At 38.2% G+C, this 14107-nt stretch overlaps 1 protein-coding gene across 2 annotated transcripts in view; it reads right to left on the minus strand.

Annotated features, from left to right (window-relative positions):
• Window positions 1–3126: 3126 nt before the first annotated feature.
• qkia (QKI, KH domain containing, RNA binding a) overlaps window positions 3127–14107 on the minus strand; it is a 59656-nt gene continuing 48675 nt past the window's right edge. Inside the window, exons 5-8 of one of the 2 annotated variants that reach the window (XM_079458692.1) lie at window positions 12486–12573; window positions 10476–10898; window positions 8027–8101; window positions 3127–7056 (exon numbers count right to left, since the gene is read on the minus strand). In XM_079458692.1, the coding sequence (XP_079314818.1) occupies window positions 7040–7056; window positions 8027–8101; window positions 10476–10898; window positions 12486–12573 (603 nt within the window). In that variant the 3' untranslated portion in view covers window positions 3127–7039. The remainder of the gene's footprint in view (window positions 7057–8026; window positions 8102–10475; window positions 10899–12485; window positions 12574–14107) is intronic. The other variant, XM_079458693.1, reaches the window with a different exon arrangement.

The raw sequence follows: 14107 nt of genomic DNA on the forward strand, positions 1-14107 counted from the left end.
ATGAGAATTATTTATCATGTATTCTTGATTCAGAGGCATTTCTCATTTTATTGCAGTGACTGTAGGAAACAAAAATAAAATGTGCCTGTCATAAAGTTTAGGAGATGGTAAAAGTGAATTAGGAGTAAACAAAACAATACAAAAACACAAATGAAAATACCTCATCATCAATACCTCATACTATATCACCCACATGAATAAAACATTTTGAATTAAATCATGCTTACCAATGAAGCGCACTTAAATTATGCAGACCTAACATAATACTCAGCATTGCCAGTTAGTTGACCTTTAGTTGGTGTGAGGTTTATGATAACAATATCGCCGTGATACATTTTATCTGGACACGTCCTCACAACGTGAACTGTGTGAAAGTCTCAATGATATGCTCTACACATACAGCGATATCTATAACAAAAAGAGAATGTCAGCCTCCAACACAAATGTGTTTTTCTGTGCAGCTTTCCCATCTTACATTTTTGCTTAACTTTTCCTTGTCTCTGCATAAGAAACTTTAAAATATGGTAGATAGTATGATAGATTTACAAAATTCTGCATAGCGCAGGATGAGTGTTGTCATAATTTGGGATGTTTAGGGGTATTCTAGGTGAGTTTAGTAGCAGACACGCACACATGGAATAAGTCACAAAAAACATTTTATTTCTTTATTTCTATCTCACACATTTTAACCATTAAGCGTGGATCTGCTTTTCCATTCATTTATAAATTACATGATGATGTCTGGTCAACTGATGACGATTCAGACCTGTTATTACATGCGTGTTGCTAAAGTACAATCATTTCTGTGCTTCATGATGACAGTCTGTCGTGCACTCGTAATCTCACCTATGGAAACATTTCAAGGGGGACTAAACATTTAGATTGAAGTTCATAATAGTCTATAGTCAATGAAGAACATATAGTGGCAGTTTCACCACAAAGGGTAAAAATAAAGATTTTAGCATTAATAAACGAATTCCTTCCAGTCGCTACTGAATAATCAACAATAATTTGATTTATATGGACTTTATTGTCTATAGTCAGTGTATATAGTACATTGTATTGGTTGTTTGCTAATATGGTTGGTAGAGCAGCATAAAGACCGTTCTGAATATGGAGGACCACATTGCTACATTGTTTAACAAATATAAAAAAATCAACCCATATAAAATGTTTACCTCAAACTAGCCTGTGACCTTAAAATGCAAATGTAAACATTTGTTCGTCCCTTCTGTAATTAATGAAGCAATCTATTTTAGTTCAATTAAATATTAACACACTTTATTTTTGATTAAACAGGGTGACTATTAGGTAACGGACTACTATGCATGTGTTTCGAATGACTTTTATGTGCATTTTCATCTAATAATGATTTCATATCAAAGCAAAACGGATTCTCAATAAACAGGATTTGAAGTTGTATGAAGTTCTTACACACCAGCGGGTCATTCAGACCAGAAGAACAAGACGGCATTCATAGACCTCCATTAGATGCCAAAAACTGCATACAAGAGAACATCTCTCTTCCTTGCACACAGAAATACACTCGTTCAGCACCACACGCAGCTGTGTCCTGATGAATGCTCCCGATTTATTCTGCAGGAACTGGGATCGTTTGTTACTTGCGACATCCCCCCTCTTCCTCTTTATTTCTCGCTTTGATAGAGCTGCCAGCTGCTCCAGTTACAAACACTCTTTTGATCTCTCAACTTCTACTGGCCAAAACGGACTTCCGCCTTACTACAAAACACTAAAACCCCCAAAACTCTCAGTGAGTGAGAGACACTGTGGGCGGGTGGCTGGCTGAGCCAAGCGGCGATGGATTGAGAGACATACTGAACAGAGTAAGAAAGATGGTTTAAAACACGTTCTGAATGTGAGCTTTAACCTGTTGAAAGCATTCGATTACAGCAGGACAGAGTGATGTAAGGTCATTTCAACACAGACACGGGTATGCAAGCCTAATAGACATGAATGAACCCCCATTCTGCCCTACAGGTTAGGTTCAGTGTCCATACAGACTCAATAGTGCTTTAATTTCACTTACCTTCACTTACCTGAGTGCAAGGCCATATTTTCCGGCTTGTTCTGATGAGTTCATTGAGGTAAAGGTCTGAGTAAACTACATCTTACAGCAACCAGACAGAACCATACTGAAAATACTGCAGTTTATTTCACACATTACAATACTCATTTTCATGAATAACAAATTGTGTTTACAGAACATATGTTTCTTTGTTTTTTTATATATACAAAATAGCCACTATCAATTGATGATGCGATTTTCTGCAATGTTTGATCTACATCAAAAGTCCCTTTTTAGTTTTAAATACTACATGCCCTTCTAAATATTTGATATAGGGATTAATTTTGGTTTCTTTAACCCCCTGAGTGCTACGTTATGGCCATAATAAAATCATACTGCCGTATGGTAGATAGATTTATCTACAGTATCTTTTACTGGCACTAACACTCAACCAAAAAATGTTTTCCTTGATTTTTAAATACAAAAATTTGACTCAAAGGTACAGGTGCATTAAGAACCGGACAATAAGTGTAATATGTTTAATTTTATGACATGTTCAGAAACATTCCCTGAGGGCATGTGTTCATTGCAACACATAGAAACCGTTCATTTATTAATATAATAAGAATTTGACTTCAGTCAATAAACATATGCATGTTTTCCATCCTGAAGCTACACTCAGTGGGTTAAAGACGGCCTACAAACACGCCTAATATGTCCAGTTGTATAGGTTGCAAAGTTAGAATGTAAACAGCCCAATCACAATGTATTTTTCCTCAAAGCAACGACTCATGATGCAAATACTCCATAAATAAACAGATGTCTCATACAGTAAGGACGCTACCTTTAGTCTCCATGGCAACAAGACCCAAGAATGTCAAACGACATTCAAAAGCATCTATAGAACCCATTACAGATAAAGTCTGATGGCTGAATGAAAGCAGTCTCACTCTGGTATACAAAAGAATGTCAGACCGGATGGACATTACACTGACATGGCAGCGTGAGGGGTCAGTAGACTAAGATTATATTTAGTACGGTAACTGGGCAGGTTATTATTTTTAGATCAAATAAAACAATTGCACACTGAAAACTTATTTAACAAAAAAAGTGTTATATTTCTCACTTATTCTTAGGCTTTGGAACAAAAAGTTTAATGTGCGTTTAGCATCAACTTTAAACCCCCGGTTATAATTCCAATTACTTCCAGCTGTAAGAAAGCAGCAGTTTCTTCAAGACAAAAACAAACAACAAAGAAACACCAGTAGCACCAGTAGGCTGCGTGGACAGTGATGCAGACAAGGCATGGCAGAACGCGCTGGGGAAAATCTCGACAGCGACACAGATGAAAAGTGCAGCAGCGGGTGAAGGACGGATTGCCTTGTGCATTCTCCTGTTAGACTGCGTGGTAGATGATTCAGTGCATCTATGAGCTTCTGCATGTGTACGTATGTGAGTGCATGAAGTGTGTGTATGTGACCTCTGATATATGTGTTTGTTTGCAAAAACTGTGAGGGTGGTCACTCCAGATTTAATTGGGTTAGTCCGTGAACCAGACCAAGGTAGTAGATTCATTAAATTGGTTAAAGAACAACACAACACAAATAATATCAGCAAAGTTAGTAAAATTCTTACTAAGAATGTTTTATTAAAATAAATGCCAAGGAGGTTAATAAGAAAAAATAACAGCATACACCATAAAAACTAAATGCAAGCATGTAAAAATCCATATGACAAGAGAAAACGAATAAGTCGCTAATGAGTTAAACAAGCTAAGATATCAGCAAGAAAAATAACTAGGAAAGGCGACGCTCCCAATGAGAGAAAGATTTGAGTAAAGAGTGGGCTGAGACGGAGGCCGGAGGAGAAAAAAAACATGGGAAACAAAATATGTAGTAGGCTTCATCTCCGAAAAAAAATGACTCTTACATAGAAAATGAATTTAGAAAAATACATTAGAAACCTGTAACAATGGCTGTAATTTACATTATTACACATGTAGTAGGCAGGCAGAAGAGAACAAGATTTCTCCCAACACCTGATAGACTCAAAACCCAACTCTAAAACAATAACAGCACATAGTAACATGGCAGAGGGAATTCTCTTAATACTGTCCATTTCTCTGTAGTCTTCTCTGCTCCTGTCTAATATTGCATTTCATTATTTCAATACGCTTAAAAATTTATCCATAACACTGAGAAAAAGAAAGATTGACCTTTTGTGTGTAACAAAATTAAACAACAAGACCACGCTAGAGACTGCCAGGGTTACAGGAAACAAAATACAACGTCATTTGTTTGTTGTTGTTGACAAGGAGATAAACACTCCCTCTTGTTTCAATGACTGAAAACTGTTTGGAGGTCTGGTCTCTAGTGTCTGATTTGATACTGCGGCCTTCCGTAGCTTTTAACTTTTCAGAAAACCCTCTTTCTATTAATACTTCAACAAAATTTGCATTTGCCCTTCTCGGATCAGTTCAAAACTATAAACTGTCCAGAAAAAAAACAGGAAGTTAACTAAATGGTTCAACTGTTCCTGTCTTTGACAACACAAATATTTCATATCTCCTTGGCATAAGAGAGTACATTTTGGCGAACATGTATGCTTTAAGAAAAACAGTGATCGGTAGCTTCCAGTTTGCAAATCTTGAAACAAGGGGAGGTTTCAGATAAAGCCCAATGTTCAAGACCAATTCATTCAGTTTCTTAAATCAAAATGCCTGGCAGACTTCCACATCATGATTGGCAGTTGTTCTTGACAAAAATCACAGTAACCAATTTTATAGACAGCATTACTGATTTTGTCTTCATAATATAAGAATATAATGCATTAAAAATAACAACAAATAAAACACTTTGTTCAAAAGGGGATTAAAGGAAAACGAAAGAAAAAAATCAATTTTGGGAAGACAAATCATGGCACATAGTTAGCTGGTCAAATGACTGCTATTCCTTTGCATAGAATAGATTCAGTGGCACAACACTGCAACAGCCTTGTGGTTTAACTCCCGGGGAGCTTCTGTTCCTGAACCCCTCCTGCGCTCTGCACTAACCAAGTTGGTGCCGGATATTACTGAACAACTTAACACTCGGAAAAAGAAACGACCACGGTTAAGGCACTTATGTCCGTAAATATACTCTTTCAGATTAATCTTTTCCTGTCTCATGCAATTCCACCAACATTCCAAGGTTTGACTATTTTGGTCTGTTTTTTTCCCCTGGCCAATAGTATCCGAAGTCACATGTTTCTTCACCACCTTTTGCTGTAACTAGTCTACTAACTTTTATATATATCTTTTTTTGTATTACGTTTCATATTTTGTAACTGCAAGTTAAGTATAAAAAGCTAAAATTGGCAAAAATATATATTTCTTCTCCAGCACCCTGTAAAAGTTTCTAATTTTGATCTTTCTGTATTTTAAGCAATGACGTATCTACATTTGTCTACATTTCATATATATATATCATGTATGAATAAAGCAATTTGAACAGGCAGACATGGCTTTCACATCCTATGTTTTCTTGAGGGTGGACAGAAATGACAGTGGGCTCAGTAGCTGGGGTGTGCAGGACACATTGTGGATGGGCTATTCGACGTAGACGTTTGAAGCAAACGCGTCTAAATAAATCAGAAAAGGTCTTTAAAAGAACACCTGCGATTCATTTCTGCTAAGCTGAATGAGCACATTTTTGTAAGGTTAGACGGGGGAGAGAACTCCGCAACAGACAATCGATATCCGATAAAATAACATACATGATAATGCAGACAAACAAAAAATGTAAAGTGTGTACATACATAGAGTGATCAAGCCCCTCCCCCATTCCTTTTCCTTAGTGTTCATTGGTTTTGCACATCCTCAAGGAAATTAGCGTCTTGTGGGAAATTTCATTCATTTTTGATTTGCTATCAAACAGATACAGGCATGACATCAAACCTTTTCAAACTCTAGTCTAAAATGACAGAACCCTTGGCGATTAGATACATACTCGTATATAGAAATTAATTCAATGGAAACCCTTTGGCTAAATGCGCACACATAATACTTTTTTTTAGTTTTACCTCACAGCTCATTCGAAAAGATTTCTAGAAAGTTCAGGCACTGTATGTGGGGGGTTGAGTTTTTGGGATGGCATAGTTCAGTAAACTGATTCCGGTTCATATCCCAGCTGTCCAACCCTGAATATCCTAGATTTAATTCTACTCCATAAACACTTCACCCCAAATCACACCTATTGCCCTGCCTGAGCTGGCACCAATACTGCAATTACCAGCACAGAAATCTGCAAGTATTGCAAAACGCTAACAGGATAAATGGAAACATAAGAAAAAAGAAAAAAATAAACAAGCAGTCGGTCATAGTAGCCATGCTCTCGGTCAGCTGATCAGGCACATCCAGAATGTGTCAGCACAGTAAAAATAAACTCAAACTGAAAAACACACTTACATTGGAGAAGGACAGGAAATTCACAAATTGGTGTGAGGGTGGATTTCTTTCCTTCTTTTTCTTTTGTTGATTTATAACGACCAACAGATTAAACGGGTGGGGTACATGTGTACATAATCTGCATCCTGATGCCCCATTTAGCGTCATAACTAATAAAACCAGGGTCACCAAGTTTGCGTTTTTGTACTGGAGGTGTAAATGCATTTAAGGGCTAAATTAGCAGAAGACGCTTCTTTATTGCTTTTAAACTTCAGTGCAGATCTTTTTTGGGGTAACGCAACATCGCTGTTATAATCCACCCAATCATTTGTGATTTAAAAAGAAAAAGAAAGAAACAAACTAAAGGTCACAAACTCGTATATAAAATAATAGGAGAATCATCCTTGTTATAGCTACACAACATGTTGGTATGGAGGGTTGTGTTTTATGTTGGTTTGTGTTAGGATCACTGCTTGGACAGGTGCCTCTCTCTGCGTCCACCGGGCTAGCAAAAGGCAATTACCAGTTAATCTGATCAGCAGGCAGGCTTGGGCGGCTCATCATTGGGTGAAGAGTTCAGAGGTCATTTGTTAGTTGCCGGTGGCGGCTAGGTGGTTAGGAACAAAAAGGAAAACAAAAAAGGAAAAAAGGTAGAAGATATTAGTCAGCAAGAAGAGACCGGAATGACATCATTTTAACAGCAAAATGAATGCAATCTCTGTGTTTAACCCCCTAATTCCATTGGCCAAGAGACAAACACAAGCTACGTAAACTTGGTTATGATCATGACACACTAACGTCATGATCACGGTTCCGACAAGAACATTATTACATGTAATTAAAGCACTAAAATGCCCCATGTTCCCACAAACAAAAGCAGAGCGGTATCACAGACAAAAAAGAAAAACAAATACAAACAAAAACTAGTAATATTTTAGTGTCGATGCATGTTACCAACAGTGTCATTAGTTGTGAAGGGGATAAGATAGCTAATGCTACGTTACGCAAATAAACAGATAAGCCGCGCGATATCGCTTTTGATTTGGTTTTATTTTTCAGCAAACGTATACACAGGAATAAAAAATACATGTGCTATCAAAATACTCTTGTATAAAAGAGTACCTTTTATTAGTGTTGGTCAACACAACCATAAAATATGGCTGGGTGTAAAGTACTTTAACAAAAAAACTTTAACAAAAACAAAATTTGATAAGTGTGATATAATACCGTAAAGAGTTAGCATAACCATTTGGTAGACAACAATAACTTATTCCAGTCTATTCACTGCCATTTAAAAAATAAATCATTTAAAAGTAACAAAAAATGCAACGTTTGGATTTCACTGTAGACACGAATACTTTAATATACAATGCTATTGATAAAAACATTTACATAAATAACTATGTTTTGTAAACCTGAGTATTTAAAAGCGTTTGGTATGGGAAAAATTACATTTTTCACAGTAAAGATGTTCGGTCTTAAATATATACAAGTGTGTCTTACTTGAATTCCCCTATTCAGAGAAACAAAGCAACACAGGAAGAATAAAAAAGGTAGAAGTATCTTTTCTAACTAACCTCTGTCTGCGGTCACTATCCTTTGGTAAGGATGGACCCGAGAATCATGTCTCCGCACTTTAGAAGCCATTGCACCTAGATTACAACAGGTCCATAAGGTTAGATGTGTCAGCCCAGGAAAATAGAAATATAAAGCCTGTGGTGATACAGCCATACTGCATGGCCTGCCTCAAAATCTGTGTTAAAATTGTAGAGCAGAAACTAAAACAAAATTCCTGACCGTTTCTAGAATTGAATCTGACTTGGACCATTTGTTTAATATAAATCAAATGAGGCTAGTCTTGTGCAGGTTGGCTGTAACAGGCATGAATTCTCTTTCATATTTAAATGTATACATTTTGCATATAATATCCACATATTCGCATTCACAATATGAGAATATGCATAACAAAAACAAATAAATACATACAAAAAATTGCACAGTAATTGGTTTGACTCACAAGATGTTTGAGACGGGTGGGTAAGGAATCATGATTTAAAAAAGATAAAGCTAATGAGAAAAGGGTATATCGCATCGGAAACAGCATCAATTCTAATCATGGTTTGACACCCTTTGATTACTGTATGATAGCAACAGGTTCATGCTAGCTTCATGTGAGCAACCTGACTTGAATACATCCCTTTCTGCGAAACTCACGAGAGTACGATAGCAAAAAGAAAAAAAAATGGGATGTGTGGAACGTAGAATTAAACAGAAAAACAACACGCAAGTACTAAGCATGCTAATATGAAAGTACTGTTTACCTCTATCCACATCTTAGATGTCACAAAAGTTCAAAATAAATGGCTACTTGTTGAAAAGTGCCACAATTTCTCCACAAATGTCATTGTGAACATTTAAATAACCTAATATGGACCTGTTCACACCAGGAACAAAATTAGTTGGAAACGTTCACCTCGGACTTTACAAGACAAATATTTCTGATTATTCAATACACAGATACTGTGAACCTATACGTTTGCACAGCATGTTATAGTGTTTAAATATTTGGCTTTATCCGTAAAAATATTGTTTTAACATTTAGCCCATGCCATGAATAACAAAATACTCTACAGAAAAGCCACTCTGTTGTGGTTTTGTACAACGTCATTATAGTAACAAAGGAAAAAATATTCTGAAGTACTGACATTTCCCTCTTTTTGTGTGTCTGTGTACACCCACATGGCAAGCTGAAACAGCAGATGTCCAACAAATCACTTTTGATTGCACAGAAGCCCAGAGAGCGAGAGACAGAACGAGAGAACATGGTCTGGTCTGGGGGTGGTTAGATGTTGGATCGATACTGTAAGTAAATAAAAGGCTGCTAAGCTTGTGAGTGCTGAAGTTTAAAGGTGTAAACCCAGTAAAGTCAGAACAGCAGAAGACCCAAAGGTCCCGACTGTACAGCATTCAGTGATCTGAACTCTAATCAGCTCTGAACCAGCGACAGAGCTCTTTTCCACCAATCGCGCCAAATCGTTTTCGTTGCTAGATCGTTTCACTCTGTGCCGATCCATGCCAGCTGGTACATAAATGGTTTCATCTTCCACCGCAGGGCTGATAACGGATTTTTTTAGAATGTAAACACAAACGCTTCCCGCGCTGCCTTGGTAACACAAGAGACTGAGCTATAACGCCTCTGCGCACATTCATTAGCATGATTCAGGACGGTTAGACAACCGTGCCGAAAATTCTGAGACGAGAACAATTTGTAGTTGTGTCGCAGACTGTTCACTCTGAAGTCCCGTCCGGCTTGAATAGTTTCAATTACTATCAATAAAGAGTGTTTTAACTAAGGGAGAGAAACTGATCAATGCAATTCATCCGCTTTTGCATCTGAATACTTAATTTACAAAGTTATGATGCGAAGTTCAAAGGTCACAAGACGTGATGATATGACATCCTATTTAAAATCGCGGTTATTATCTTTGAGTGTTTGCAGAAGCCCCTCGCCAGGCAAGGGAGAATGGGTAATTTTCTATGAATAAGGTCAAGCGTGCGAGTTCACAAGGGTAAAAATAAGACAATTGGAGACAGCGAGAATAGTGGAAGAATTTAATGAACATCCCCAATGGGCTCTTTCTCTCTCTATATGAAGCTCAGCACTGGTACCAAAGCCTGCTACAGCAGGGTAGAGAGAGATGATTTCAAAAGCTAGGAGAAATCCGAGGGGATCCACCAGTAGCCTGCCTGACAAAGCCTCCGGCAGGGAAGAGGGAAAAAAGCTCTGCGCAAGCAAGCGTGTCGCCACTGTCTGTGAGATTTTGTGTGTGTATGTATCCTGAGAGGAGAGACTTCTTACGCAGCAGCAAAAGAAAAAGAAAGCCCCTTGTTTAAAACCGGGGTAAGTCGTCCCTTTCCCAGCCCGTCTCAGTGGCAGCTGAACATTTCTATGATGCTCATGAAGCTACATATTTAATAACCTGGGTAAGCTAGCCAGCTTGCATGAGCTAGTCATTAAATATTTACCTTTCAGTGAGTCCTGAACGGGGCCTGGCAATGCCCCATCCCAAAAGCCCCCGTAAAACACCCCAGCTGTGCCCTCTTGCAGAGCACCAAAGGGTGAAGTGCCAAGCCCCCACGCTCGCTTACCTAGGACTCCACTGGGCTCCATGGGATATTCCAGCAGAGACGTGGGTGCCAAGGCATAAGGGTAGTCGTAGTGCGTGGTGTAGATGAGGCCCCCGTCAGGTGTCGGGGGCACCAGGGTGGGGGTGCCATTGGGTAGCACGGTGGCCATCTGAGTGGGTCGAAGGATGTTCATGATGGGGGTCCCTGCCGGAGTGGGGGGCCTGAGGGCGGATTGCTGGAGGACCTGACCCGATGGGGAAGCGATCAGACGTTGACCTTGTGCGGCTGCTGCCGCGGCTGCAAGAGAAAAAGCAAGGGAGGCTGCCATAAACGAAGAGAAAGAGTGAAGGACAGAAAGAGAGAAAGGAATGAAGAGAAAATTGAGATAAGGGGGAAGAGGACCAGGTGGGAGAGAGAGAACAAGAGAAGACAGAAGGTGACAAAAGCCAGGAGAAAGAAAGAGAGATAGGAAAGGGGTAGAGAGAGTTTGAGGAGTTGGAACGTGTATACAATTTTCAGAACCAGGAAAAGTTGGACAGCATATGTGAGAAAAGCACAGGCAGAAAACAGGAATACACAAAGACAGGGGAAAAAAAAGAGGGTAGGGGAACAAATAAAAATAAATTAGTCCATGCGATGGCCAATGAACCACAAAAAAGTTGTACTGTAAAGCAAACTAACCCACAACCAAAATCATTACAAAAATTGATCAAAACTTAAAACATGGAAATATTGATGATTGATCATAGTAGGGCAAATAAATCGTCTCTATTGCACAACACCCAGTAAATGATCAATCATCATGATCACAATCATATCTGAACTCAACATCCAACAGCATGTAGAGGAAAAAATTGTGAAAACAATAGGGCCAATTCTGTTTCAATCAAGTTCAGCCATGTTCACATGAACCCTTATGGGTGAAACTGTGGTTCCATGGATGCTCTAGAATTGAATCCATGTTTGAAGGTCTAGAACAAACTTTCCAGAAGCTTCTAAACCTCTACATGCCACCAGGACCTTTGACACAGATTTTGAGGAAATAACTACAACATGAATAATATATAAGGTCCATCATGGAACACGACACAGATGTGCTTCTTCTGAAAAGATTTTCTTGTCATATCTATAATCATGCACATATTCATAAACACATATACATACATATCTCTTCCCATTCATTCATGCATTCACTAATTCATATATATTATGTAGAGCATTATTGAAAAGTCCAAACTCACAGAAATACATCTACATTTTAATAATGAATAAATATGTATGGAATGGGAGGAGTCATGTTTATCAATGTGTATTTTTTTACTTTAAAAAATTAACACATCAGCAACAGCATGCAGCAAGTGATTCTGTATGCAACACCAAGAATGCACAAAATTGATATCATTGAAACAGCTTGGGAGAGAGAGAGAGACTAGAGACTAAAGGCTAGAGAGACCAGAGATTGTGGGTAGTTCAGATGTCTGTACGAGTCTGCTATAAATGGCATTCTATCTGGAATTAACAAGCATCTGATGTCTGATGAACCAATTTATTTATTATTTGAATATCTTATTTATAAAACATCACAGCAAAAATGATTCTCTGTATGGCACTGCATGTGTATGTGTCCATGTGGATTAACAACAGTTGGATTATGGTGGGTTTACATTTCGTACTTTAAGTGTGTGGGTGTAACTGCTCTCCATACATGATGTGATTGAGTGTGAATGTGTGAGCACTCAAGCAAATCTCTGTAGTCGTTATACAACACACAATTGCAGCAAAATTTACATTAATCCCTAATAGTTAGTCTCGTGTCTGTCGTGGTGTGTTGATGCTCAAGTATTTTCCTGGAGTGTATGCATAAAATATTAAGCTTCGGTTTAAATGTGAGCGTGTGTGCATCCTTACGCGCTTTGATGTTGGTGTCTCTGTATGTTCCGTTCAAAATAGCCAGCTCCATCAGCTGCATCTTCTTCAGATTATCTTCTCCCTCTGCCTAAAACAAAAATCAAATGGACCAATAAGGGACAAACCATCCATCGAGCACCCACAAAAAATGGGGGCAATTTAATTTTAGTACCCCAAATAAAGCAGCAAAAACAACATGTATTTTACACCAGGTATGCTACCCTAAAAATACAAAATTCAAGAAATTAAATCATTACATTAAAAGTATTATTCGGATTCCCCCTAAAAACAGATGAGTGGTAACCGGAGTTAATGTGGTGTACACTCATAAAAACTTAACCAACACACAATTTAAAGTAGTGGTTAAAAACATTTTATTACCATTTGACCCACATGCAATACCAGACCCAGTAAAGAAGAAAACTGCAGGGTTTAAAAGTGGTTACAAATGGTAAAGAACATAAAATCACAACTCTTACTAAGAACTAAAATCTGATGCCAAAGGTAGAGGAACAGATAAAGATGCCCATTAACAATCACGAAAAAAAGAGAAAACCAAACATAAGAGATCTCAACATGGTGCAGCTTAAATGCAAAACAGAAAAGAAAAGCAGAAACCTCTCAATTCTGAAATACACATAAAGTAACCGATACACTGGAGAACTGGAATATCTTTCACTTTTTATAACGTTTCAGCGTTTCTTTAGGAAAACACACATCTAAGCCACACATCAAACTGCTTTGAAAGACACCATATCTGAGCGTTTTTGGGAGAGTTGTCCTTAAAGGACTCCGACTGCAGAACGCTCTTCTAGATTGTTACAAATGAACACACCCATACGACTCAAAGCTGAGGAGGACCTTGAGTAGTTTCCTCTGAGAAAAACTAAAATCCTGTTTTAAAGTCACAGATGCCCCCACACGAATGACTCATCCATTCCTGAGCACTTTACTAATTCAATACAGACACAAAACATGTCTCTCATATTTTGTAAGAACATTCACATCCAAAGAGCTTGTTTAGCCAATGAAGATCATCTCTGAGGTGGTTACAATAACACCGGCTCATGTGGAGACGGAACAAAAGACAGCTCTGTCTAATCGAATTCAGCACGGAAAGAAAACATTTGTCAACTGTCTATTACACTTATTCTGTGGCTGGCAGATGAGTTTCGGTGTTCTTGTGAAAAGGCCATCCTTCATGGATTTACCTGGGATTGATTAGTCCTGTGAATTCTGTGTAACCGGCTCACCACCAAACTACCACAAACATATACACACACCAAAGAAAATCGAATAGATACAGATTATTGGGTCAACAGCAATTCTGTCGCACCTTTTCAGTTCTTATTCACTTCAGCAGACTTCAGTTTGTGTTAGGAACAGCTGCTTTATACAGTCTGCAAATCAGGAAAAGTCTACTCATACAAGGCCAAAGATCAGAGCTTTCAGCAAAAGCCTTAAAAACTGAACTTACAGAATCCTTAAAATACGTTTTTCTGGGTATATGAAAGCCAAAGTTCTGGATTTTTGCTGCGCTTCAGCTATTGGACTTTTCTGAGGAAAAGATGCACAACTTCACAACCACCTATAAAACAAAAGCATCAGCTGTTTTATCGGAG

Source organism: Barbatula barbatula (assembly GCF_947034865.1).
Source record: "Barbatula barbatula genome assembly, chromosome: 6".
Lineage (NCBI taxonomy): Eukaryota > Metazoa > Chordata > Actinopteri > Cypriniformes > Nemacheilidae > Barbatula > Barbatula barbatula.